Raw genomic sequence first — 27942 nt, forward strand, 5'->3', positions numbered from 1 at the left:
AAAAAAAAAAAAAAAAAAGAATTCTTGTTTAGGCAAGTTCATACCATCTGCACATAGTTTTTTGACATAAGATTTCAATTCTTCCGTCTTTCATCTCAATGTATTGTCCGTATTGAATGTATACTATCCACCTATCGGACTAAGGATTTGATCGAATATTCCTCTATCTAACTGAATTCAATCAGTAAGAAAAGAAATATGGAATAAAGAAGTGAAATTCTATATAATTGGAGATGTGATTGTCCCTGGGGGAAATGTCCTACCTTTGAGTGCAGTTTGGAATCAACCCGAGCCACAAATCAGGGAAGTTATAAAGGGACGTTAAACGTAATTCTAGAAGGGCCTTCCCACCAAAAAAAAAACAAGTCTTGGCAGTTCAAGCGAGTTTTTTGGACTAGCCCCACTATATGGCGAGGGAACTGACTTCCGAGAGAGCGGCTTTCACCTTAGTAATTGCCCAACGAGAGAGAGCTAATGCAAAAGTAGTCCTTTTACGCAAGGAAACACCAGAGACCTCTGCTAACTACTCCCTCCGTTTCAATTTGTTTGTCTGGTTTGGACTTGGCAAGGAGTTTAAGTAAGAGAACTTCTGAATCTTGTGAGCTTTTAAACTAAAGATATTCTCAAGAAAGTTGAATTCAAGAGTTGTCAAGAAAGGACGGAGGCATTCTCTTTAAAACGGATTGAAAAGTAAAGTAAGACAAACAAATTGAAACGGACTAGTACGTTTTATATAGTTAAATTGAAGATAGTTTTTTAAGAAAAAATATAGATTTGCTCACAAAACTAGGAATATTTATTTAAGAAAGGATAATTCATAACCAAGACCTGAACAAAAGCCCAAAAGTGTGCCAAGTTAACCAGACACAATCTTTATCAGGAAAACCCTGGACATAACAGGAACTCCCTTTGAGCCAGCAAATTAAAATGGACATAGTGTGATATATTATAGTTAAGTTAAAAGGATAACAAACAGAGAACAAAAGGAACAGATATGTCATTCAGGGTTAGTGAGGGAGATATCACATATCATTATTAGTCACAGAAAAGAAAACTGAAAATGCGTGTAGAATAAAAATGCACAATAATCTGAAGAATACCTCACTCTTAGAATATGAAGAGAGCACTGGAATAAGAATAGTTGCATCCTACAAAACAATTTAGGGTATCACTGGTGGAACTGCGAAGTTTCTGATTGAGAGAGCTATCAAGAAAACAAAAAGAAAGATGCTAAACCTTCAGTTTAGTTTCATATAACCGCTTGACAACTGCAACTAAGTCAGGCGGAGGAGTTGTCCCTTCGGAGAGAATATGAAGCACCTTGCAGTGAACAAAACAATGGCATCATGATAAGGAAGAGAGTTCAAGATGAAAAGCAATAATTAAAATGCGAGGTGTAGTAACCTACCTGTGTCAAAAGATTTTCACAGCCTTGAGGTGGATCAGATATTATATGAAGCAGTTCAGAACATGAAGAGCCTATAGCCCTAATAAGAACAGGCATATGACGGTGAACAGCCTGTACCAGATCAAAAGTTAATAGAAGGAATGTCAACCAACTGAAATGAGTACAACAACAAGAGCAATACAAGAAGTTCAGTACAAGTTAATAGAGATTGTTAATAGTGCTCCAGAAGACCAATGTAGATCCTCATTAAAGCTCATCTTGGAAAAATCAAATTGGGAGTAGATCATCAAAATGCTAGTTTTACTTCTTTTTTTAGGTTTCTGAGGCCTAACTAATCCAGATTATTTTGATAAAATGACAGTCAAATTATTGCTGGCCTATTCATGGTTCTATCGGGGTGAATGATTAATTCATCTCAAACAAACCATTATTAAGTCGGCTATTAGGATTGTAAGACAGGAGCACAATAAAAAAACAGACCTGCTTAACTGCCTTAGGAGCACGTGCATAGGTATCAAATACAAGGTGGAGAAGACTGAATTTCTGCAGGAAAAGCTACCCGGTCAGCATCATCGTAAGTGCACATTCAACATATATCCTTGCACTTATAAACTTGTCCAAACCTTAGTGCATAGAGCAAAAAATAATGAGATAAGCCGCTGAGCTTGAGCTAAAGACAACTCTGAATCACTTTGAGAATCAGATGCTGCAGTCTTAACAAAATCATTTTCAAAGAATCCTGGCCCTGAAATCTGAGAACCACTAACTGAGGCTTCCTGATTTCCTGTCTGATAATCATATTCTTTTCTTAGGATAATAATCAAATTCAAGGAAAATTATATTTTTTTAGGTTAAGAGGAATTTATCAACATAGAAGGAGAAACGGTACAGCAAGGATAGTTTAAGCAAACAATTTCAGAAGGCAAGTGCTCCTCAACTTATTGGAGTCCATAAATAGAAAATCCTCTTTCTTCAATCCATATATTGGACTTCACTGACCTAGTTACTAAGTCATGCAGCAACATAAAAGCTAATTTATCATTTCAGGAATTTGATACACATCTAAAACATCCAAGATTTGAAAATTGACTCTGGACAGAGTCATGTATAACAAGTTCCACTATAGAAGATTATTATCAACAACAAAGCCTTTAAGCAGGTCGTAATTTTTGTCCCATCAATGAATAAAAATATTAGCTCAGATGTGCCCACGGATATATTTTGGGGTTCTTGAATCAAACAAGAACAAGAAGATTGCTTTCCCAACACCATTTTGAGCAATTGTTATGGTGTATTCGGTATGGAGGAAATGCTTTCCAATTTTCTAATGTTCGGTTGGTCAAAATTTTTAGAAAGCATATTCTCTAGGAAAACGAGTTCCTTAACAATGAGGAAAATGACTTCCCTAATGGAAGTAAGGAAAACAAGTTCCACAAGTGGAATTCCATATTGATAGAGTCCTCCACCCTCCAACACACCTCATCTTCACTCCCACCCCCACCCCCACACCCACAATATTTGCCTAGATTATATACAAATGCTTTTAAAAGTAATATTTTTTGCTTACGTACCGAACACAAGAAAATAAGTAAGAAAACCACTAATTTTTCAAGAAAACCTTTTCCTTTGTACCGAAAAAGAATTAACTATTGAACAACATGCATTTTAACAGAAAAAAATTTAGAATATACATTCCTCCTCATAGTGAAAACAAGAAGTTCTAATGTTTTTAAGTCCTTAGCAACTACTGCTACTTCCAGGTAAAATAACTAGTCTAAATACTTTGAATATAATTTTTTGAAATAGAATCACAGAATTTAGTAGACTTGCAAACTAATAGCCTGTTTGGCCAAGCTTTTGGGAGGCCAAAAGTGCTTATTTTTAAAAAGTAAGGTGTTTGGCCAAGTTTTTGGGAGAAAATAAGTGCTCTAGGGAGTAGCTGAAACTGTTTTTTAGAAGCTATTTAGGTAGCTTTTCTCCAAAAGCACTTTTGAGAAAAATACACTTATAAGCACTTTGAAAATGCTTGGCCAAACACTAATACCAGTTCAAAAGTGCTTTTAAAAATTTTTGGCCAAACACAAATTTCTTCTCACATGAAGTTTTTTTAAAAAAAAAAAAAACATTGGTAACATGTATTCTTCAGTATTAAGGGTACGCTGGCCACCTCCAAAAGTGTGCTTACATAGATAGCTAATTACAATAAGCCTAGGAAATCCACTATCTGTATTTCATTTACTATACATTGCTCTTTACACCAAAAACATAAAGTAGAAATGCATTTCCCTTTGATCTTTTGAATCGAGTTTGATCTTCCTTTGAAAATTCTCACATGAAGTACTTTGATTTGGCCAAACACGCTATAAGTTGTCTCAAAAGCCAGTGATTCTCAGTTAAAACTACATGATTTGATTTGTATTTTACCTATAAAAGAAAATATCTTAGTTGTGCAAGGATAAAGGTGAAACATGAAAAATAATATTCACTTTTTCAAAATTGCACGTCTTATTTCATATTTCGCTAGTGAAACTTCATTTTTTTACCACAAACTAGCAGACAAGCTTTACATATTCCTACAATGCAAAAATTCTCTTCTTCTAGTACATCTATTTAATTATCAAATTTGTTTACGGGAATCACATCCCAACTCATATTTAAATATTATTTATTAAAAAAAAAGTTCCAAGTCACTGCAATCTGGTCAAGCTGACATGAAATAACCAAAGTAGAGACTCAAACATGAACACGAGGCTCCACCCACAAACAATTTCCATAAAGGAACCACCAGAACCCTCTAAAATCAATCAGTCCTCAAACAACAACTTCAAGACCAAATACTAAAGGAACAAATGCAGACAGAACAAAAAGAAAAGAGGAACCAAGATCATAAACCCTATTTTGTTATAAATATACTCGCACAGACATCCGACAAAGCCAAAATCAGAGAGAATTTATTGGCAAACGCAAAAATAAGAACATACCTCTCCTGTTCTCTGAACCAAAGTTCCAGACTGGGAATATTCTGCATCTGTGACATGCTGGTCTACAGCTGACAAGAACATATTCTTAGCATACTGCTCGATATTATCTGAAATGTCACCAACCACGTAAAGTTTGTTTGACACCTATCAAGAGTTACAACATTTTAGCGATTCAGATATAATAATCCGTAGATAAGAATCGTAAAGAATGGTCACCAGCAGGTGAAAACCCACAGCCGGCAACACAAAACAGTCACAAGTTGCATACCAGGCGAATAGCTTTTGCTCGGACCTCGTCCTGAGGGTGAATAGCACACTGCATGAAAGCATGAACTTTAATGAGTGCACTATAATTTCATTCTGCCAAAGGCAAGCATTACTTTTGTTTTTTGCTTTGCAGAATTGTAGGACAGTCCAAGAGTTGTGTATATTTGGTATAATGGAACTCAACAGATAAACAATTTTGAACACGTGTCTGCCACAGGGATCCTTTTCTTGTCCAGTACAAAATTGAGTATAAGAAAATGCTTTCCAGAAAAAACAAAAAAAACAATTACAATAAAATGTCACTCAATCACTAAAGAAATAAACATCAAAATAGATACTAAAACCCGAGATTAAAGTTGCAACTCCACCCTGCAAGTCAAATCTCATGAGGGCCTTAGCTCTTCATCCTCCTAATTCCCTCCATACACAGGCCTCACCACCACCACACACACAAAAAAAAAAAACCTACAAGAATAGATACTAAAAGCCCAATCAATACTACAGGGTTTATTATTAATCCTGAAGAAGATCATTCCATTTTCATGAAAAGTAGAAACACCACCAAAAAACTCAATGCAAGGAAAAGTTTGACAAATAACCTTCCAAAATAAAAACAAAGCCACATTTTACAAAATGATATACGACAGACAGACATTAATATTAATTAAACCAAATACTATATACGGCACAACATTATAACAAAATGAAAATTGCAGCCATCTCATGACACTAATAATCCTCCATTGGCAACCCAACCTACTGGCTAGCTGTGGTAGCAAAGCCACCCTATCTCCACCTACATTTGTGCCCCAATCATCTCCTTGTAACACATTTAGGAGTCGAACCCTTGATATCATTATCATCTCTCTATAGCTAGTGATTACTTATTTTTGTGCTGCTCCACCATCATGATCAAACACACCTTGGTGTCCAAAAAAAAATATTACAGAGACCCTACTGATTAAAAGAAATCTATTGATTTGCGTTGGTAAGTTTGACAACTGGTTACACACGGAAATGAAAATTTTGTTTGAATCCTTCAAATACAAAGAGAATCCAATACTTATACTGGATCCAGAACTTCTCCAGTTACAAGAGTTTACTCAAGGTCACAAACACGTTAAACAAAGTAACTTTGAAGTAGTTCTTTTGCTTCAATTAAACTGTCTGCTTATTAATTCTTTCTTCCAAAACTCTATCAACTCCTAAAAGTGTTGCTTTAGCACTCCTTAGGCAACTAATACCTGCAATTACGTAAAGTGAATGCAAAACATCATCACCGAATATTTGATGGTCATATACCTTCAAAGCTATATCCATGCATGCTTGACGATTAGGAGGGCGCCCCAAAATTAAACTCCAAACTGCACCAAGGCCCTGAGTAACACGGTCACCATCACGACCATCGTTCCCAAGATAATTGTCAGAGCATAAATCAACTATCAGTCTCATCACAGATTCAGGCAGATATGGAACTTCACCAAGGAGCCTACTAAATGACTTGTCGTTTGCTGGTAAAGAATCCAGCAATGATTTTGCCTACAAGCAAAGAACTTACTAAAGAAACTTTGGGAATGATGTAGATAAGGATAATAAATGACTCTATTTACCGCACTGAGGAGGAATTTCTCATATAGAGCAGCAGCAGATGAAATGTTTTCAGCCGAACCCGATAGCATGAGATAATGCAAATGATAAAGCACATGCATTGCAAGCTCATGTACCTGAGGGTCAAATCAACATTGTTAGCTTGCAATCACAATTTCCACTAAAAGTTCATTTGTAGAAGATATACAGCAGAACAAAAGCCATAAAAAGGGTTGTGGTTAATAAACTGTATCAGATTACACCCCTTTGGATATCCAAGTACAAAACATTTAGAAGATTACCCAAGCTAAGAAACAGAACAATAAAGGGGGATCAAGACAACAAGAAGCAGGGGAAGATCAAAGCTGGGTCTGCTTTTGTGATTTGTTGCAGTGTATAAATACTGCAAATAGTGTGGTTGTAACAAGTAATTGAGCGATCAAAGGTTTGAGCAACCACAGATGTTACAATGAACTGACTTTCATTAGAAAGATGAAAAATTGGTGAGCTCTTTATCTTTGTCTTAATTCTATATGCAGCAACAACATGACGATTTGGAGAGACTCACTCCAAGAAGATTTTGGATGGCAGCATTTAAGCCATACAAACTGGCAGAATATACACTTCACTTAACTGAAATAAAAATTCTAAAACACTTCACCTAATAAAAACAAGCTTCCCAACACAAAAGGAGAAAGTAATCATAGTTGATTGACTACACAACTTGAACAATGACACTAGCATAAGATACTCTGAGTGTAAGAGAGAAAGTAGATACCTTCTCATGTTGGTTGCCTGAGAAAATATGCTTTTGGATCATCAGAACTACATGAGCATCAGCATCAGCACCAATCTGCAGGGTCAAACAAAGCCATAGGTAAATAAATACTGAACTATCCCATTCACATGCTCGGACTAATTTTGCCAAAATATGAGAACAAAATACCCCATATGATCCCACAAGTGGGGTCTAGGGAGGGTGGGGGTAAGGTCGTCGGGTAAAGATGGCCAAAGTAAAAGAAACAACAGTAGTAATAAAATTGAAGAATTAGATAACCAAACTATGAGATCGAGTAAAGTAAACAAAACTTGCAAAGGAACTTAAATAATTTGACCTATTCATTATATATCAGCTTATAAACAGAATTAAACACATAAGATCAACAAAGGAGACATCAGTATTCACACTTCTAGTTATACAAATATGGTTAGCAATACCAGATTGCTTGATCAACATGATGAGTTCACCTAATATCTTTCTGGCTTATGTCCTAGGGAAGCTCATTATTTCATTAGTACCTCCATCAGCATCCCTCCTTTTCATCATAAATAATGTCTTAACATTCTTTGCTAGGATTCCTCACTTCACCTACTATATCCGAAAGAGAATAACATCTTTCTCTTTTGGACTAATCTGCATCCATTACTGTCAAGATGTTACTCCAAAAACTCAATGATTGCAGATCATCCCAGAAGGAAATTTGGCATGACTGCAGAACCTATTAGCAGCTACATGAAGCAACTCAGGCAGTCATGGTCAATTCAAACTTGACTTTAGGAAGGTCATCCAGAGAATTACATAAGAGACTTATTCCGTCAAGAGGCAAAGGAAGTATTTCTCAAATTTCTGCATTGGTCAAGTTAATATCCCAACACTACTCAAACCATGCATCAGCTTAATTCCTACACTGAACCAAAAATTTGTATTAACTTTGACTTCATAAATAGATCTAAGTCGCATCTCTACCTAAATTACTTTTCACAATGACAGATATTTTTGGTGGGATAAGTCTGACTGTGTGTCTGTTATCTACATCAATATATAATCATAATTCTACAAGGACAACACTAGAATTAGTATAATTTGTTTGTCATCTCTGACTTGGCGTGCGAGAAAAGTCACTAAGAGTTGCTGAAACTCTAGAAATATCTGAAAGATGAATTGGACCACAAGTAGGTCTCCTTCAAAAGTGACTTTCAACACCAAACTAGAAAGGGAAGGACCAACCTACCCAAGTTATAAAGATTTCTTAGAAACAACTCAAATGTCTTCCAAAGCATGATTATTATATCATACTGGAAGAAACAAGTAATGTTTCAAGGAGAGAGAGCTAGAATGATGAAGTGGTATACCAACAGAGGTATGACACAAATGAGAGTCTCAGAGAGGAAGTCTACAAGGGAGGCGAAGTGGCAAACCACTTTATTCAAGCATAGTTTGCTGCCCCTCAAAGAAGAATATTATTTACACCAATCGAGACAGAACGGGTAGATTATCTCTTAGTTCTAAATTGTTCATGAACCAACATCTGGTAACTTAAGATAACAAAGTAGCCCCATGATAAAACCAAAAACTAGTAGTTAAAAATCAACAAGTTTGACCCACCTGGGCAACCAACCGAGAAAGTAATGCCATTCCTGTATGCTTACTGTCCGTCTCTTTTAATTTTTTGTATGAGTCAATTATCTGTTCAACAGCCAGTGTTCCCATATTTCTTTGCTGCTCATAAGTCAGCTCAATGAATGGTGGAAGTGCAGGCAAGTCCTCACATGCATCTTCAGGAGTTGCAGGAGTTGAAATAGGGGGAGAAAGTTGATCTGTTTCTAACAAAGGAGAGTAAATTTCAATAGTTACTCCAACTTCAGATGGAATTTCTGGCACCAATTCCGGTTCTACTTTGCCAGGAGATAATAGTGGAACATGTGTTGTGGGATCCGACTTGCGATCAGGAATAGCTTCACTCAGGTCTTCCTCATGACCTTCCTCTTTGGGAGCTGACAGACTGACTACTGGTCCTGGTGAACTTTCACCAGTGATAGAGTTAGTTTCCATCTTCAGATAAGCCATTGGCATACATTCAGAACTTGACATCAAGGATACTGCAATATCAATATTAGATGAACTGGAAGGATTTATGTCAGATTGCAGAATTGCAGATTGCATAGCACTTGTATTATGTTCTGCAACAAACGGTGGTGATACTTCAATAGCCACAGCTGTACGCCTTGGGTCAAGGCGCCGTGGATCCTGTGAAGCATCATGATGTAGAAAACAGTTTATTATTGGACTGTCACTAGTGAGAGAAACATAAAGTACAAACAGAAGAGAATAAACATAAAATAATTTAGTTTTGCTCACCCTTCTGGGATCACGTTTTGAATCTAAAGGGAGACTTGCAGAAGTAGGCATTTCTGGAAATGAACTGCTTGTGGCAGTTGATAAAGAGATGGGTGTCTGGGATCCAGGAACGCAAGACTGTTGGCCTAATGAGGAATCAATTGGTGCCATAATTTGGGATAGATTAGTAGAATCACTTGTCCGAGCTAACGAAAAGATTCCAACCGGTGCAAAAGGAGGGGAATTGTTTTTAGGCAAGTGCTTCATATTAGTTATGACTATATCAGCCAATACATCAGGAGGAAGCTCAGATATTAGGATATCAAGAGACTTGGCACCCCTTTCTCCTTCTGCTAGAAGAGCACCAATCATGTTAATTATTTGTGCAACCGTTGGGTCCACCCCGTTGACATATTCTTTCCCAGAATCATTTCTCTCAACTGGAGCTGTGTGATTGTGATTATTTGGGCCATAATGAACCCTTTTTGTAATTAGATCATAGTTATTAGATGGATCTTCATTATCTAACGGAGTCGACCTCTTCTTGGTTGGATCACCTGAAATGGGCAAGTGATTTGATAACTGCTCATCCTGAAAAAGAAAGTAGAAAGTTCTGAGAACAGCTTCTGAAACTATATATTTCACAGCTTGAAGTCCTGACACTTTGGTCTTCAATAACAAATAAAAGAAACTCTATTACTGAGAGAATTACTTTATTCAATTTAGAATCACGTGAAGCTCGCTCATTGTTTCTGATCATTTTATCGAGTTGCCGAAGAACTTGATCAGCAGCATCACCAGCATTCATTGCTCGCAACGATTTCATCAATCTTTCTCTTGACTGAATCAAAAATAAACACAACTAGTTATTCAATTTATAATAAAGATAATCATAAGCAAATCTCTAGAGTCGTTGAGTTGAAAGATATTGATTGCACTTCTCATACGGTATAGAACACAGAGATCTTTTGAATCTATACAACTTGAACTTGCATTACACTTAACAGAAAATCAGACCATGTTTTAATGTAGTCCTCATATTGCTTCTTTGAGCTTCAACTAAATATGGCTCTTTCCGAGTATAAGAAAGTGAGATAACCACTGCCAGCTGAAGTTTAAGGAAAACAAAGTACCTTTTGGTTTAAAGTCATCTATTACAAGAATTAAGAATTAGCATATGCAAGAGTAGTCATCAACAACAATGACAACACGCCTCAGTCCCAAACACATTGGAAATCCTCATTTGTGCATTTGAGCCCATATAATATCATCACCATACTAAATAGAATATAAGTGAAAGACAACATTAATGAGTGTGTGTATATATATACACATTTTTTTAGATTTAGGAAGTGTTAAAGCAAAAAGTCCCACAATGGTGGTTAATGAGATGGGTGGACTCCTTATAAAGCTTGGGCAATCCTCCTCCCTTCGAGTTAGCTTTTGGGGTGTGAGTTAGGCTCAAGACCTAATTTAATATGGTATTAGAGTAGGCAAAGGACCTGAGATCGAATCTCACCGCCACCCAAATCAAAAAGAATTTCCACGTGCTTGGCCCGTGAAAAAAAAAATTAACCCCGCACATGAGGGAGCGTGTTGAGAATATAATTAAATAATAAAAGTGTGCACTCTCTAACAGCTTAAGCTTTTAGATGAGATGGTCATACGCTTCAACATGGTATCAGAGCAGGGTCCATCTCACCCGATGTTGGGGCCCAAAATATCAAAAAATGCCCACTCCAGATGCCAAGCATTGGGGGTGAGGTGGGTCAAAAATTGCCCTCGCACCAGATGCTAAGCACTGGGGTGTGAGGTGGGGTGTTAAAGCAAAAAGTCCCACAATGGTGGTTAATGAGATGGGTGGACTCCTTATAAAGCTTGGGCAATCCTCCTCCCTTCGAGTTAGCTTTTGGGGTGTGAGTTAGGCTCAAGACCTAATTTAACAGTAAGAATATTATTAACAAGAGCATTAACTAGCTTGTATGCAAAATGTATACCAAACGCAAAAAGTAGAAAATCTTACAAAAAATACATGATTTTCTACGAAAGCCACCCCAATCATCTATAAAAGGAACTTCATGGGTGCACCAAAAAGAAATTAGGGAAAGAGGCTATTTCAGTGAACAAAATCTTTCTCTATCACATCAAAAGCTCTCTTATTCCTCCCTCTCCATATGGTCCACATCAGTGCAAAGGTCTACAAACCCAGCTAAACATTGTCTCTTTCACAGTTCTCGGCATTACCCACTCAAAACCAAACCATTTCATCAGCTCCCCACATAACGAAGATGCTACCCGGCAATGTAAGAGTAGGTGATCTACATCTTCCCCTGATCCTTTGCACATGAAGCACTAACACAATTGATCTCTCTCTTCCTCAAGTTCTCCGTTGTCAAGATCACCCCACCCCCGTGGCTAACCATGTGAAGAAGCACACCTTACTTGGTACTCTAGGGATCCATATCGAGGTATGTGGGAAAACAATCTCCTCTCTCACCAAAAGCTTCCCATAACAGGACTTAACGAAAAAGACTCCATTTCCCCCATTTCCCATTTCTAAACATCCACAACCCATAGTAACTTTGTTGGTGGAGGAATGTCCTAAATTGTTTTGTTAAGTTGATAAAGGAGGAACTTCCTAAATTGTTTCAAATTGTAAGATACTCAAAAGTCAAAACCAAAAATCATACCATATAGAGAAGGCAACTCATGAACATCATATTTATGGAAAAAAAAAATTGTCCATTCCTTGAATTTATAAGAGAGCAAATTTCCTTTTTGTACTCTGTGCATCCTCTTGATGGCCTATCAGTGATATATTTATTGACTTTACCCCTTAAAAGAACAAAAAGGATTCTTGTTACAAAAATGGACTTTGGCCATAATTCAACCCTAAAACCTATCTCACGAGGTAAGTATCACGCAAGAATGTATAAGAAGACTACAACACATTCCCCCAACCAATTTGGGGATATTCTAACACTCTCCGCGTATCCAATTTTGGACTATTTGGAGAGTGGATAACATAAAAGGGGGCACAACACTGGATAACCAAAGAATAGGTATAGGTCTACCTCTAATACCAGGATAAGAAAATGGACCTTGAACCTACTAAACCTCAAAAGCCAGTACATGATGTGAGGGGATTGTACAATACCCTATAACAGAACTACAGCTCATTCTCTCAATCAATGAGCAAGAAACATCTCTGTTTGATTAACCAAAAAAAATAGTTAGAAAGGAAGTTGCAGCAGTGAACACCCTGAAAAGAGACAGAAATTGGAAGACGGAGAAATCCATAGATAAAGAACTATGAAGCTCTAATATGACATGTCAAGTATACCTCCAAAATGGAAGGATGTGTACACCTCAGGAATCCTAGAAAGGCAGTTCTCAGAGAATACTGAATGCTGGCAGTATGTCCACCCTTTGTCATCTCAAAGTTTGGATCAAAATCAAGCAATGCTGATAAAATGCGGTTATAATGGATAGGTCGCCTCCGTGCTATAACTGCCAAACTGAAAACAATAGTAAGAGTTATCAGATCAAGTATAAAGCAAGACAAATAAATAATACAAGTCAAAGATGAAATGATTAATTATGAACACATATTCAAGGGGGGAGCAAATAGAAAAGAAAACAAACTGACATTATGAAACAAGGTTACAATTTCACCTCAATAATCTACCACAGATGAACTACTATTCAAACATAGAGAACTACCAATTTATTTTAGTTGTCCACCTTTAATAACAAAACTAACAAATGCACCACTGTGGTTTATCATAAGCAGGCACCACTGATGATTGATATACAAATGTTACCTTTATCAAAATAAGCAGGCAGCAGGCAAAGTAACCCATAAGTTACAAAACAACATTTACCATGATACCCAGCCCAAAAGATATTTTTACGTGTTATCCCAACCCAGAAATAAGCACAGATAAGACCTACTAGTCTAGTGGCACCATAGTAGCATTTTCTTAGGATAAAGTATCCTCAGACCAGCATACAAGTTCATTATTCAACTCTTTACCATCTTCAATTTTACGTTTGATAATGTTTGATCTTAGAGAAAACAGTTGGCTTCTCTACTAGTCTACTCGATGCCAGCTGTTGCAGTATTTGGATAGAGAAAAATTGCAGAAGATCACAAATCAAAAGAAATTGCAAAAAATTCCAATCAGAAGATATCAGTAATAACTCTAGTCAAGGAAATCCTTGAAATTGTTAAAGGCAGTATGGGAAGATGGAGGTATAGGCAAAAGAGAAATTGAGACATACTGGAAGTTCAGTTAAACGGATAATTTGAATAGGAAGAGTTAACTTTTAGCTTGGGATGCACTTGTAAGCTGTACTCTATTATTTTTTATCCTTCTACTAGCACACACATTTTTCTCAAGCAAAAACTACCTGAGCAATATCCATGTCCATATCTTCTTGAGACAAGTAACACTCCATCAAAGAGACGTTTTCACACAAGATCAAGTACGAATTACTGCTATCTGACCAATTTGAAAGGCTAACCACAACACAGTTTTGCTATTCCTTATACCCTAAATGCCTTAGGAAAGAACCACGCAGTAAGATGTTGAGTTGGGAGAGAAGATGTTAAAGAAGAGAATAGGATTGTTATATTGCGCACATCATAAACAACAAAAAACACTCAGTGAAATCCCATAGGTAGGGTCCGGGGAGGTAGAGTGTACACAGATCTTAACGGCTTAACCCTACCTCATGGAGGTAGAGTGTACGCAGACCTTACCCCTACCTCATGGAGGTAGAAGAGTTGTTTCCGAAAGACTCTCGGCTCAAGTATCTCTTATCAAAGAAAGTAAGGGAAAAAAACATACAGATACTGCACACATCATACGAGATAAAAATGTGTCCATCATACTCTATTACAAAATCACGTCTTGGACACATTGCATGCTAATTATACCACTACACATTAAGGAACCTTAATATGCATACCTCTAAGGTTACATTATTCACTAGGAAGTAGCAACATAAACCCCTTCGTGTTTTCAACAGATCTATACTCAATCACAACCACTATATTTGTCTATTCATTTACAAGTACAACATCTATTTATGACATTACTATAAAGCAGCAGGAGATGTCAAACACAAACCCATAAGTAATTCCATATCTTCAGATATTATACAGCAAGATGGTCCCTCTATTAGAACATTAGAGTTGAGAGGTTCACCGGAAAAACTAGATCTGTTACAACAATGGTCAAGTAACATCCAGTGACCACGAACAATCCCAATTGAAGTTTAACTTCAAACCAGGCGTACCAGAACCAAACTTTGGCTCGCTACTGCAAACGAAATCACAATATACACTGACCAGTGTTGGCATATAGACTAAATCATGTCACCATTTTCACTACCCTATTTGCAGGTGGGGATCATTCAGTTATTGCATTGGTCAAAAGATCCATCCACTAGAATCAGTTGTAAGGAAACCAAACAGCTTTATTATTGCAACAGATATTGTAGTATCAAACAAATATCTGAGATACGGAGAAAGATGAAGCTCAACTCTATAAGGATTTCAGCTAACTCTTCTGTTAAAAATTAGGAAAGAAAACTAAATGGCATGATCAACATTTTACTCGCTGAAGCACTTCGTACTAGAGAATGGACATCAAACTTTAGCTCGAAGAAATTTCACATGTTTTTGCTTTTGAGTATACAAGCATTGTTTCTTGATGCAAGATATTTTCACAAGATCAGCACTAATCGCACTCTCTTAAACAAATTCCGAGCATGCAATTAACAAACGTATATCCCTACCAAAGACAATCTGCTGCAAGAGAGAAAGCAGTCCATGAAGTGAAAGATGTCAAAATACTAGGTTGATACTTGACAATGATAGTTCATTAAATTTTCTTCAAACATTAATTTCATTGTATATTAGCAAATAAGGTAAAACAGGAAACTGGAGGTGCAGTGTATCTCTGTGTGTGTATGTACAAAAACTTTCAGTGTATGTGTGTGTGTGTCTATATATATACACACACAGAGAGAGTTAATCAGTTATTACGTCTCCATGGAAATAAAACGTCCTAAGCAAAAGAAGATTATCAGCAGAAATCCTAAATCTACAAGAATATCAAAACCAGGGCACTCTAAAACCATACTATGTAGTCAATTGGCTATGTCAACCAACTACCACCCACAAAAGCCATTTTCTTCGTCCCCTGAACTCATGTCATCCTTTAAAACAAAGCAAGCATGAATTCTAAAGTGTGCTATGAACTTGATTTTAGAAATATCCTGACTGTGAGTCACACTATTAGTAATTTGATCAGACCAATCACCCAAAATAAATACAAATGTGCATCAAAGAGTACACCATGTTACCTAGGAGAAGATAAGCCACAAAAACAATCACAAAAGGTTAACAAAGGGACAGCTGGGTGACTGCGGCATAGGAGTAAGAAACCGAGATCAGAGGATCCTAATCCAACTACAACAATCAGTGTAAGCCCATCACCTTCAATCTAGGTGGGCAGGATTACCTAGCTACTAGACTTGTGAGCTGTAGCAAATAGCTCAGAGGATCTATTTCAACCCCACTAGATTCGGATTCAACTGACCATATCTTATCCTATATTGATTACAACAACTAGGCTCGTGTTTTTCTGGGCACAACCATCATAATTAAGAAAAGATGCATTCAAGTAAACACAGTGGTCAAGTGTTAAAACGATATGTTTATGCAACCTTTAGAATACCTGACGCTTACAAATGGCAAGTAGCCAGCAAAACCAGAACAAAAGATGAGAAACACAGAATAATCTATGTACAAACATGCAACATTTTTTCAAATGTCTTCTGCGTAATGCTAAGCGTCTGGATGACAATTATCTGGAACATTGTCCTAGCACAACTTAACAAGTTCTTGTTCCATATTTCATACATCAAGTTTCACATGCTCAATCAACCAGCTCAAACTTCAATACATTTAAAACATGAATTTGAGCATCTTTTTTCATCTGAAACTATAATGAGGACAACTTCTTAGAATTGGTAGTTGTTGCCTTATCAAATAAACGCAATAAGCTTCAGTTGATCATCCTCAATTTATTTTCTAATCTAATGTGTTGCCACAATGAAAGCCGTCGAGTTCATCATTTAAATGTGTTAAGTCAAGCTACTTGTTACATGCATGATGTCAAGGAGATGTTAAGACAATACTGTGCTACCCTACTATCCAACTAAATGGAAGTACGGTGTTTCATCTTTGCAAGCAGCTAGATAAAACATTTCTAATGGTAAGAGAAAAGGCTTTAAAGTTTAAACAAGTTCAACATCACAATATGTCAGAATTTGTCATTCCAAAGAAAAAGGAGACCAGAACAGAATGTCCTGATGTTGATGAATGTGCTCATCCTGAAGAAAAGAGTTGCCCTGCTAAACTTGGTTAACATTCCTTCACAATTAATAGCAACCAAGACACTGAAGCAATATAACGACGTGCTCATAAAAGCAGGAAATTCCAACAGAACATAACAATCTACATGCAGCCTTCCCCAGAGTATTGGATTTCTCATTCAAAAACCAGTTAGCTTTTCATCTGTTTCTGATTTCAAAATCCAGTAAGTAGAAAAGTTTTAATGAACACTTTGCTTATTTACCATTGATAATCATGTAGTTTTGTTTGAAACAATGCAAAGAGACAACATATTTGCTGGATATGCTCATGCTACAGCAGCTCCAGTATATACATATCACTTGGTAATACACAATCCATGCTTGGGAGGAATTTAATTATTTGACAAGATGAAGAAAAAGTGATCATACCACAGAAACAGTATCACCAATTTCTAAGTTCAAAATCAATGTGAAACACAGCATGTCATCCAGTAAACTTGACAATGTAACAGCAGCAAAAAGAAAAAAGAAGTAAGAACAGAAGGTTAATCCAGGGGGAAAACCCTGTTGAAAATTAGATTATCTGGGTAATAAGAAGTGTGTCAATGTTACAGAAAATAGCAATACATTATCAAACAATACTTGAAGTGTCAGACACTACAAGGTAATGATGCCGTATGTACAATTTAAGAGATCAAAAATTTGCTAAACTTTAATGTTGTCTTCGAAATGTACAATGCTTGGTTAATAACTTGTCCAAACAGTTCTTATCCCAAATGGCGTGACAAATTTATCCACCGCTTAATCTGCCTACCATCTGTCAATCTTGTGGAAATCAGCTAACTTTTACATCTGTTATCTGAACCATCAGTTCAGCATTCCAAGCAAAATGCCATTTTAACTCCACGTTAAAAAGCTGGGCTCATGCTGCAATAACAGCAAAAATAAGCAGTTGAACTTGAACTACAGCCATTACCAAGCAGCTGTCAACTCTCCATAAATTCAAAGTAATAAATCAAACAGCAGTCACTGCCAAAATTTTGGAGTCAGAAGTCTTATTTGGCTGGGGCAATATGGGATTTACTGAGAGGTAATGACAAAGGATCATCAGAGTAAATTTTTCTGGCAAACTTAACAAAAAAATTCTGGCAAACTTAACAAAAACTTTTGGCAGAGATCACTGCCATAGTTGCCAGTTACTGTCAGAAAATAATAACAAAACTTCATCAGCTACCGTAATAATCCCAAATAGACAAATTATCTAATTTTCACATAACAGTCACTTAAGAAATAAGTTTGTATGTCTTGTTGATGAAAGCAACCAGTAACACCTCTCAAACAACTATAGTAGGAAAATATCAACACACCAATTACTCATGTACAAGGCTGTTGTTAGTCTAACATAAACAATGACTAGAACCCTACAACATAATCTCGCTTAATCATATTTATACTCTTATTTTGACTTTACATGAATAATAATAGTAGAGTTAAAATTAAATAATAGGATAAGAAAAAATTTACCATAAAATAGAGTTAAAAGGTAGCCTCCCAAAGGTTGTTGAGATTATTTAGAGATGACATGTGACACTTAATAGTGATAGATAATAAAGTAGCAGGCATATAAAGTACATAACTGAATAAGATCCCTAAAAAGTTGACAATTTTAAGACGGACAAAAGGGAAGTCGTATGATTTCTTTGAGATAAGGGAGTAACATGGTATTTTAATGTACATCTTAAGCAGGTGATTTATTCTTCTTTTTTTGGATGAAGTGAGGCGTTCCATTATTTTTTTTGGGTGAAGTTATTAAAATGCATTAGAAAGGCATCAAGGAAATGCATAAGTAACAGCTAAACAGTAAGGTGTTCCATTAATAGGCATCCAAAAGATGCAAAAGTAGGTGATTTTTTTCTCATTTGTCTAAGGTTTTGTTGATACAGTTACCCGGTACCTATACTGGTGGGAGCTAAGAGTAGTGAAGGTGCGCAAGCTGATACAGACACCACTGCTATCAAAAAATATACACTTCAAGTATCATGAAATTAAAATAATAAACATGTTCTTTCTTTATTTCCACTAATGTATTTTAGATCTGTAATGTATCCATTTTTTTATTTTTTTATTTTTATGACAAGGGAAACCCGCAGCCGCTACCCTTTGGGTGCACACAGGGTAAAACCCCCGCTCCTATGCAATAGCTCGCAAACCACATAGGAGAGGTAACCCGCACTAGGCAAGCCCGGTGCGACGAGATCGACCCAGAAGCAAAACCCCTTGCTTTCGCTGGCAAGGGGTTTCGAACTTGAGACCTCCAACATGGAAGTCCCAAGTCCAAACCAATGGGCCACCCCGAAAAGTGTTTTTATATTAAAATGAAATCAGCATCAGCATCATCATAAAAATAAGTTAATAATAATAATAATAATAATAATAGTAATAATAATAATAATAATGATAACAATAACAACAACAATAATAATAACAACAACAATGACAATTCTTGTCCAGAAAAAAATCAAAGAAAGACAGATAAAAATACAGGAACCAGAGTAAGTCCGTCTAGCCAAATTACATACACAAGTTCTGGTGCCAAATGTATTTGACTTGAAAAGATACTCCAACTTAACATACATAATATAAAAAGTTAACAAAAAGAAAGCTTTCGAGTGTATTACCATCTTATCAGAAACCAAAAGAAAACATTTTTATAACAAGATCACAACGATATTGACGACACACCCACCTTTAAGATCAAAAAATTTCGTAAGGAAAAATAACAGCCCATGTGTATGCAATTCTTAGTAGAAAACTCTACACAAACAAGGTGATAATAACAGTATGAACAATGGACCTGCTCAACTGGTAAAGCATAAACATGCAGTATACCATTTAGGAAATTACTAAAAGATCGACCCTGCACTGTAGTTTCAACTTGGCTACATGCTTTAACACCCATTTAAATTTCTTCAAATGTTTTTCGCAAAGGTCCTAAAACATTAAACAGGGGCCTACTGTTCACACTGTTGGATATACTGGTATGCATTCTTATTTTCTTAGTGACCTTATTCCCTCCCTCAGCTCACTTCTTTCACAATACAACAGCACTGTATTTACAGATGTGAGTTAAGATTAATGATCTGGCATAAATTTAGAATCTGCCCTGTCTAATAATATAAGCAGTTGCTTCCATAAAAGTTTTTGTTCTCTTTTTAGTTGCTTCCATTACCGTAACAACTTTTTAAGTTTGAATGATAAAGAGGAATACAAGAAATTTAGAATATAGTTACACAATCACAGATGAAACACAGGCAAGTTTGTTCCGAGATCAAAACATGACTTTTGCCTATCACCCTGAAGTACAACATAATTCACACATTTCGACACCCAAAATAGGGAGGAGAGAGAAGCTGAGGAAGGATGATTATTTACTAATAATGATGCTAATAAACAATATAAAAGATAAACCTTTCCCTAGGAAGAAAGATAAAAATTCAATTATCTTCGTTAGACATGCCTTGTTCTTAAGGAGTCGATCTTTCAAAGCATTTCTTCATGATAAATCATAAATCAAATATCATTTTTGATGTCACACCAACTTGGTGTCAAAATCTATCTACTCAACAAATGTCGAACCAAAAAAAAAAACATACAGGAACAGATCTTCAACAATTAATATTAGTCCGTGCCCCAAACACCTTGGGGACATTATAGCAGAAAATCTACATAGAGACTTGAAAACCTCCATATAGATAACTTCAAACATGAGAACTGCACTCACAAAGCAGATCTTATTCAAATATGATCCCCTATAATTCTACAAAAAAATAACTTGGCATATGTATGATGTAAAGGAATTACATGTTTCCAAGGTTATCAGCATAATCATAAATAATAGGCACCAACCCCACCCTAACTAGAAACTTATCAGTCAATCTTTCCATAGAAAGCCCCCAATCTGACAATGTGGCTCATGCAATTACCTAACCTTGTACCGACACTAGTTTTGTCAAGTCTATTTTCTCAATCTCTATATTCATTCGCAAGAAAAACTCCTCTCCTACAGAAAAGGACAAATCATGCGCAAAAAGCTTTCAACTAGCTAAAGCCTAGATGAATTTAGAATCATCCTGGAGATCAAACATAGCACTTATCCATATGAATAATACAGATTTTTGTGCAAAACAGATAAAAGCTCACCTATTAATGACGGATATGGTTAGTAAACCAGGGAGAGAACTAGCTGAGTGCAACAAATCCAATAGAGTGCCAACATTATTTTTTGCATCCGATGCAAGTGAAGCTGGATCAAGAACAGGGTGATGACCAACTACCCATGAAATATTAAAAGTCCATCCATGTTTAGCTGCAGATATAAAGAAAAGATAAATCCAAAGCACACACAAAAACCACTCAGCAAACAGAAAAAATGGAAGGCAAATTGATGAATATAAAAATCTCATAGTGAAATTTTTCTGATAAGTTACTATATATACTAGTTAATCGTAAAAGATCTCCTGTACTCAGATCTTCCAGCCTTGAAATCCTGTAAATAATTACCTTGTGCTCCAGATTTTTCTGAATCACTTGATGTGAAAAGTAGAATATATGTTTCAAGGAACTTCAACACCAGCAATTTTGTACCAATAGGGACTGCCTGTAAAAGAATATCCAAGAAAAGCATGTCATTTGCATATGCCAAACAATTAGCAGAGAGACATCCCTAAAACATATCAGCAAGGCCTGAAAATGAATTTATTTATTCTTCTATTTCCTTTGCTATACCCTCCTGCGCCCAGATATTGACAGAGTAGAAGACAAGAAATAGAAGTCTGGATTAGGAAAGCATTTGGATACATATTTCACAAAGACATCTCATTATTACCAAAATGTAGGTACTACCAAAACTGGCTACTAAATGAGATTTAAAATATTCTCTGTCCTTAAAGAGAGGGAGAGTGTGACACGTGTGTGACTAGTCATTTCATATATATTAACAAGTCACTGTTTTGTGCCCAAGCTTCATAAAGATGAAACAAACCAGGGAGTTGAGCTAAGCAAGTAACAGGACATTATCTTGCTTACTCTTCCTTCTTTAAAGAGACGACTCCTCCTGTAGTAGCCTAGTAAATAGTTACATACGGTAAAGAAGATTGTATCTACCGCACCACCCCAAACCAACATAAATAAATAGATGGAGATCAAGGCATCTGAAAAGGGAATTACCCTCTACCAGAATAGACATATCCGACAGCCGGAAATTCTTGCATAATGTTGAATAACATTCACAAAATATTATTTTTACTTTTTGTATGTTCACAATATATCATGATCCTCTTTTATAGAGTACAAAATATTATGATCTATTTATGTCCAATATGAAGTTTAGTGGAACCACTAACAAGTAAAAACTGAAAATAGTTTACCAAAGGAGAAGAAAAGGGCAAGTTTCAGCAAAACAAATTCCACATTGCTGTGAAGATGGGTTCAAAAAAATGAGTGATAGCCGAATTGATTACCATAGTTAAGTTCACTAGCCAACAAGTACCCACTACACGAGCAGAACAAGATACCTCAAACATAACGCCAAAGACAGCATCCTTGAATTTGACCATCCATGTCCAGAGCTCTTCAAGCCACCTTTCAACTAAACCGTGCCGGTGAAACTATAATTTATAAAAGAAGCATTTAGATCTTCGAACGTATTAGGGAAGAAGATAATTGTTGTGAAAGAAGGATAAATTAAACATGTTATAGATGGTATGTCAGAAAGTTCGCAGGGACACGGAGGATAAAACTTAACGAATCAACACTAGTGATTCAATGCATCTGGACACATACTGAACAATTAAGAGAAGGGTTTACTCAGATTGAACTTCTCATGCCAAATTTCCAGCTTTTGTATCAGTATAAGAAAAATCACTGGTCAGTCATCCACACCATACAATATGTATAGTATATGTTAACCACCAACACCCATCTTGCCAAGACCTCTGCATAGCGCTCCAATGGGTTTATGCAGTCCCCGTCAGGCTCAACCCTACGCTATTGCTACCACATTATGCTCACAAGTATTATTTTGAACTTCTTTGGGATATTAATTCCAAGTTCCGAACTACTCATCCTGATCCAAGAAAAAAAAAATCTGAACTACTCAAAGTGAACATGTCTGTATTCTCCTCTAACAACCACAAGTAGCCCACATGAACGTCAGAAATCAGACCACTCATTTGTCCTTTGGAACTCCTCCCACAAAGAAATGACAGCAGAGAAACAGTCATCTCATCCGATGGGTATCTTCGCTGTCTTAGAGTGACATTACACAAAATACAGCTGGTAACCCCCCATAAACATCAAAAATATTTCTATCTTAGCCTTCTATTCAGAATAGGTAATAATCATACATTTATATAAAAGAGAACCCTACGCCCGCCTACTTGGCGCCACCACAAGCAAGAATTTCCTTTTAAGTTTATTTATTTCCAAAAATATCCTTCCCCTTATATGAAAAGATGTGACTTTTATAAAAAGTTGTGACTTTTATGAAGAGTTGCGACTTTTATGAAGAGTTGCGACTTTTATGAAAAATTGTAACTTTTATGAAAGGTTGTGACCTTTCTAAAGGGTTGTAACTTTTCCAAAGAGTTGTGACATTTCCGATAAGGCATAATAAGCATTTGTTCACACTACCCTTTTTATTTGTATCTATAAATAGAGGGATTTCCTCTCATTTTAAAACAATGAAAATTTCCTCTCATTTTAAAACAATGAAAATTCTTAACTTCTTCTTCTTCTTTTGTACAGTTAAATATTTGTTTACTTTGCTCCTGTTGAGTGGCTCGCTAACACCATTGTTTTTGTATCAATACAGTTGTGAATAGAATCGTTCCATCCTGAGAGCATCTATTTTTTCCTTTCTGTTTCATTCTATTGTTATAGATTCTGGTATATTTTTTACGGTCATTAATTTATGCTTAGGATATTAATTGTTGTTTTTGAGTACATGTTTTAAACTTTGTCGTTTATGTTTCCGTAAAGTTATTGTTATAAGTATTTGTTAGTACAAATAAAGATTACTTATTTATTAGAAAATTTAATATCTCGTATTGATGTTCATCTAATTTCCCAAAAATATCAAATAGTAACACTTTCTGGAGGCAAAAGGATAAATTATAAAATCAAATTAAAGATGATTGATTGAAGGATAAATGATAAGATGTTATAATTATCATTCTCCTTTATATTATTAATGTTCGTTACTACGTAATCTTGTATGTAAGACAACATAGTGTTTTAGTTTTAATGACCGATAGGTTTTAAGTATTATTTTATAAATTTTGTGATATAAAATTCTGCGCGAAGTGCGGGTAATTTTACTAGTACAAATATAGTTCGAACACATAGCCTAATACCAATAATGACAGAAATACGATAGAAAATTTAAAGTACCAAATATGGAACCTTGCTCTAAATCAATTGGGGCTCCAGCGAAGCCAAAGCCATTAAGTTCACTGAACCACATAACTGTACAAACTCAAGTTCATTGGAGACTGAAAAATTCGACTTCTATAGAAAATCAGCACCAGAAAAACAGTCTCAATCATCTAACTACATTGTGGATAGTAAAAAATATAGTTCGAAGACATAGCCAAATCCAACAATGACAGAGGTGCTATGAAAGAAATTTTTTGAAGTACCAACAAACAGAACCTTGCTCTACAATAAGATTTGATGGAACTTGCCATACAAGGTTATTGAAATAATAACCCGGTAGAAACATCCAAAATGAGAGATACCATCAATTGAGTTCACTGAACTTTTTCGCACATAACTGTACAAACTCAAGTTCATTGGAGACTGAAAAGTTGAACTTCTATAGAAAATCAATTATGCAATTATGGCCTCAAATCACTAAGAAGTCTAGAACTGTAAACATAACATCATAAAAAAATGAAGTGACCTAGTGCGCAAGCCTCGCACAGAAGAGACCGAACTTTTTTTGGGATACGAGTTGAAAGTGACCAAAGATCCCCTCAAAAGAATCACAACCATGATTATAATGAACAAGCCTATGTTGGACACGGGCTCAGTCAACAAGCTACGGAAAGAACAAAATCATGAACAAGCGTGTAACCTGAGATGATAATTCCTCCAATACGCCACAAAAGATTTTCATGCCAGATATAATTGATTGCTTTGCCACCATAGAATTCATATCTTTTAAGCATGCAAATAATACGGGCATTACTACCAACAAATGTTCCTTTGCTTTCATCCCAACCTCCTCAATTACCCTGACATACGTACAGAATAAAGTTAGAATGATGAACACAACATGGAAAAGAAACAATTACATGTAAAATCAGAATACCAAAAGCACGCAACCACGTCCTTTTACAACCATCTTCTGGCATCAGCTGGTTCCAACTTATTAACTATTGATTGCAACAGCAGGTAATCCTTTTTTTTTTATTTTACTTTGGTATACCGAACTCCCAAACTCTTGGTTAGAAGTAGATGGCTCAAACAGTAGATCAACCCTCTCATGTCGAGGGGGTAATCAAATTATACCAGAACTTACCTTTTATATGTGGAAAAGAAGGTGTCAAGCTGTAATTTTCAATCCTTGTCTATCACAAAATGCAACACCTTCCAAACACATATTTAGTCCTAAATAAGCTTCTAATTCTATTATAATACAAATATAAAGAACCAATTCAATTACAAACAAAGTCCATCACTTGATTCCTTAGCTGAAAATGTGATACTAATATTTCGATAAAAAGGTTCAATTGAACTTACTCAATGAGGCATTTGCGTAAGAGACTTTCAGGCGAAGACTGAAGGTCAATTAAATAAGAGAGAAGCTCAGCAACTTGAGATGGCTCTGCCGATAACAATACATCTTTCAGTTGCTTCAACGAAGATAGCTTTACTGCCAAATCACCGTGGTTGTTAGCGGACGCGAGTAGCGGTAGAGCTTGCTCCCGAATTGGCCCAGCCATGTTAAGGTCTCTTGACAAAAACAATGTGTAGCTAGGGTTTACTTATACTTAGGGTTTTGAATAAACCGGAGTAAAAACCGAAACTTCACCGTCCTCCGCCGCCGTGTTGGAATTCCGCCGGGCCGGACAGAAAATACGGATGGAATAGTGCGTTCGCCGGAAGGATAGCTAGCATAAATAGAGATTTGAGAATAATTTTCTGGAATGAACCATTATGTATATGCAGGGAGGGATATCAGTTGGGGATTTTGAATTGATTTGTTGAGGAAAATTGGGGCTTGAATCGGTTCAAGTTCATATAAATGGCCACTCGGCCCATAAAATATGATGGTTTGCAGCCGTATACACTTTTAAAACCATTGTTTAAGATATATTCAGTTTGGCACGATATTTAAAAAGTAATCACACCATGTGATCCAAACAAGAGGGATTGCTCGGATAATAGTACTAATTAGTAGCTGGTTAGAGTTATGCAAGCATTGATTATGTAGGAATTAATGTATTAGTTTATACCATTTTTATTTATATATGCATTAATTATTCTACTTTTTATCCTGCATAAAATAATATATAGATTCTCTCGTAACGTATATCATTATCCAAGTATTAGTTATGCGGATTTTAAAATTGCAAATCAAACACCCTATTAATTGTATACACAAACAACTTACTTCTTAACCAACTACCAAATAGAGTATTACCTATGTGAGATTTAATACCAAAAAAACTCACCTTCAAATCAGTTACCAAACGGTCCTTAAGTATCGTTCGTCTTTAATTTCAATGTGTTGTTTCTAAGAAGGGATAAAAAAAATAGAGATGTACTTTTAAAACTTTAGAACAACATACCTAACGTTCAATTATTGTATGCACAAAATTCATATAGATGACCATGTGACAAAGATGAGATGTTGCGGGGTTTTATTATCCACTAAATCATTTCAATAAAAAAAAAACATATTTTTGCACATGTTATGTTCTTTATATTACCACATGGCATTGCAAATTGAATTCTTATTTTTTTAAAGAAAGATTCATCTTCCCTAGTTAATTCAAACACCGTTGATAGTCATTGAAACTTGTTGAAGTGCATATGACTAAGTTAGCACTGTAATAGTTCCGAGACTTGGACTCACCATAACATGCCAAGTATAATGTTAAGTCGTCATTATCATTTTTAGTATTTTGACTTTTCGATGAGAAATCAAATTTTAAAAGGAAAAGACATTGTGCGGCGTGAAGAGTAGATAACTTCTCCTTAGTTCCCTTTCCATTACGCCATAATTATTCTTTTTATCATTTTAAGGATAATTTTAACTAATAGTTAAGAAGAAAGTAATATCTTTAAATTTGTAGTACCAAAAAATTAGAAGATAAATGGGGGTTAAAGTTTAATATATTTTACCTTAATTATACCTTTCTGCGATTTGATGTTGTCATATTGATATATTATTTACAAATTGAAGAAAAACTAAATAAAGATTTAGAGAAAACACACAAGAAATATGAAAAAAATTGACCTTGAAGATATGTATTATTCAATACTTTGCTAATTTTTCTCTACACAGCTTCTATGCATATATATACAAAAAGTAAAAATTCAACAAAATAAATTTAATACTAGAATTGAAAATGTCCAAACGAAAGTTTCCACCCTACTTCACATTTACTCAACATCACAATTTTGAGGAATAAGAAGACAAAAAAAATGAGGTAGAGTGCTTAGAAATAAATGTTAATATATGAGCGAGTTAGGAAAAAATATTGTTTTTTATAAACTGTGTTGCAAAAATATAAATAATTATATTATTTTATTGGAGGGTGAGACATACACAGAAAGTTGATGTGAAAAATGACCAAAAAAAAACTTATTTATTTGATGAGAAGTGATTTAGTGGGGTACTAAGAACCCCACAATATTATATTTCTATATTTTCAATTACACCGAACTAGTTATATTAGTGAGAATTAATCTTCCTCTTGAATCAAGTATCAGTTAATTATTAATGATCAAATATGACAAGTCACACAAATCAATTGTATATTATAATTATCATAATTCACTTGTAATCATCTTTATAAATTTAACTAGTGAATATGTTCGCGCTTCACGCGATGAGAAAAAAATAATTAAAAATATTTAAATAAATCATTTCTTATATCTGAATCAAAAATATTTTAAGAATC

At 35.5% G+C, this 27942-nt stretch overlaps 1 protein-coding gene across 1 annotated transcript in view; it reads right to left on the reverse strand.

Annotated features, from left to right (window-relative positions):
* LOC102595517 (uncharacterized) overlaps positions 1-26051 on the reverse strand; it is a 33306-nt gene extending 7255 nt beyond the window's left edge. Inside the window, exons 1-19 of the mRNA XM_006364907.2 lie at positions 25553-26051; positions 24885-25044; positions 22324-22416; positions 21311-21407; positions 20951-21116; positions 12705-12879; positions 10074-10202; positions 9383-9952; positions 8630-9271; positions 7022-7096; positions 6267-6380; positions 5959-6195; positions 4658-4705; positions 4390-4533; positions 2032-2196; positions 1889-1951; positions 1409-1519; positions 1237-1320; positions 1101-1148 (exon numbers count right to left, since the gene is read on the reverse strand). Of these exons, the coding sequence (XP_006364969.1) occupies positions 1101-1148; positions 1237-1320; positions 1409-1519; positions 1889-1951; positions 2032-2196; positions 4390-4533; positions 4658-4705; positions 5959-6195; positions 6267-6380; positions 7022-7096; positions 8630-9271; positions 9383-9952; positions 10074-10202; positions 12705-12879; positions 20951-21116; positions 21311-21407; positions 22324-22416; positions 24885-25044; positions 25553-25755 (3324 nt within the window). The 5' untranslated portion in view covers positions 25756-26051. The remainder of the gene's footprint in view (positions 1-1100; positions 1149-1236; positions 1321-1408; positions 1520-1888; positions 1952-2031; positions 2197-4389; positions 4534-4657; positions 4706-5958; positions 6196-6266; positions 6381-7021; positions 7097-8629; positions 9272-9382; positions 9953-10073; positions 10203-12704; positions 12880-20950; positions 21117-21310; positions 21408-22323; positions 22417-24884; positions 25045-25552) is intronic.
* Positions 26052-27942: the final 1891 nt, after the last annotated feature.

Source organism: Solanum tuberosum, unplaced genomic scaffold (assembly GCF_000226075.1).
Source record: "Solanum tuberosum cultivar DM 1-3 516 R44 unplaced genomic scaffold, SolTub_3.0 scf00519, whole genome shotgun sequence".
Taxonomy (NCBI): domain Eukaryota; kingdom Viridiplantae; phylum Streptophyta; class Magnoliopsida; order Solanales; family Solanaceae; genus Solanum; species Solanum tuberosum.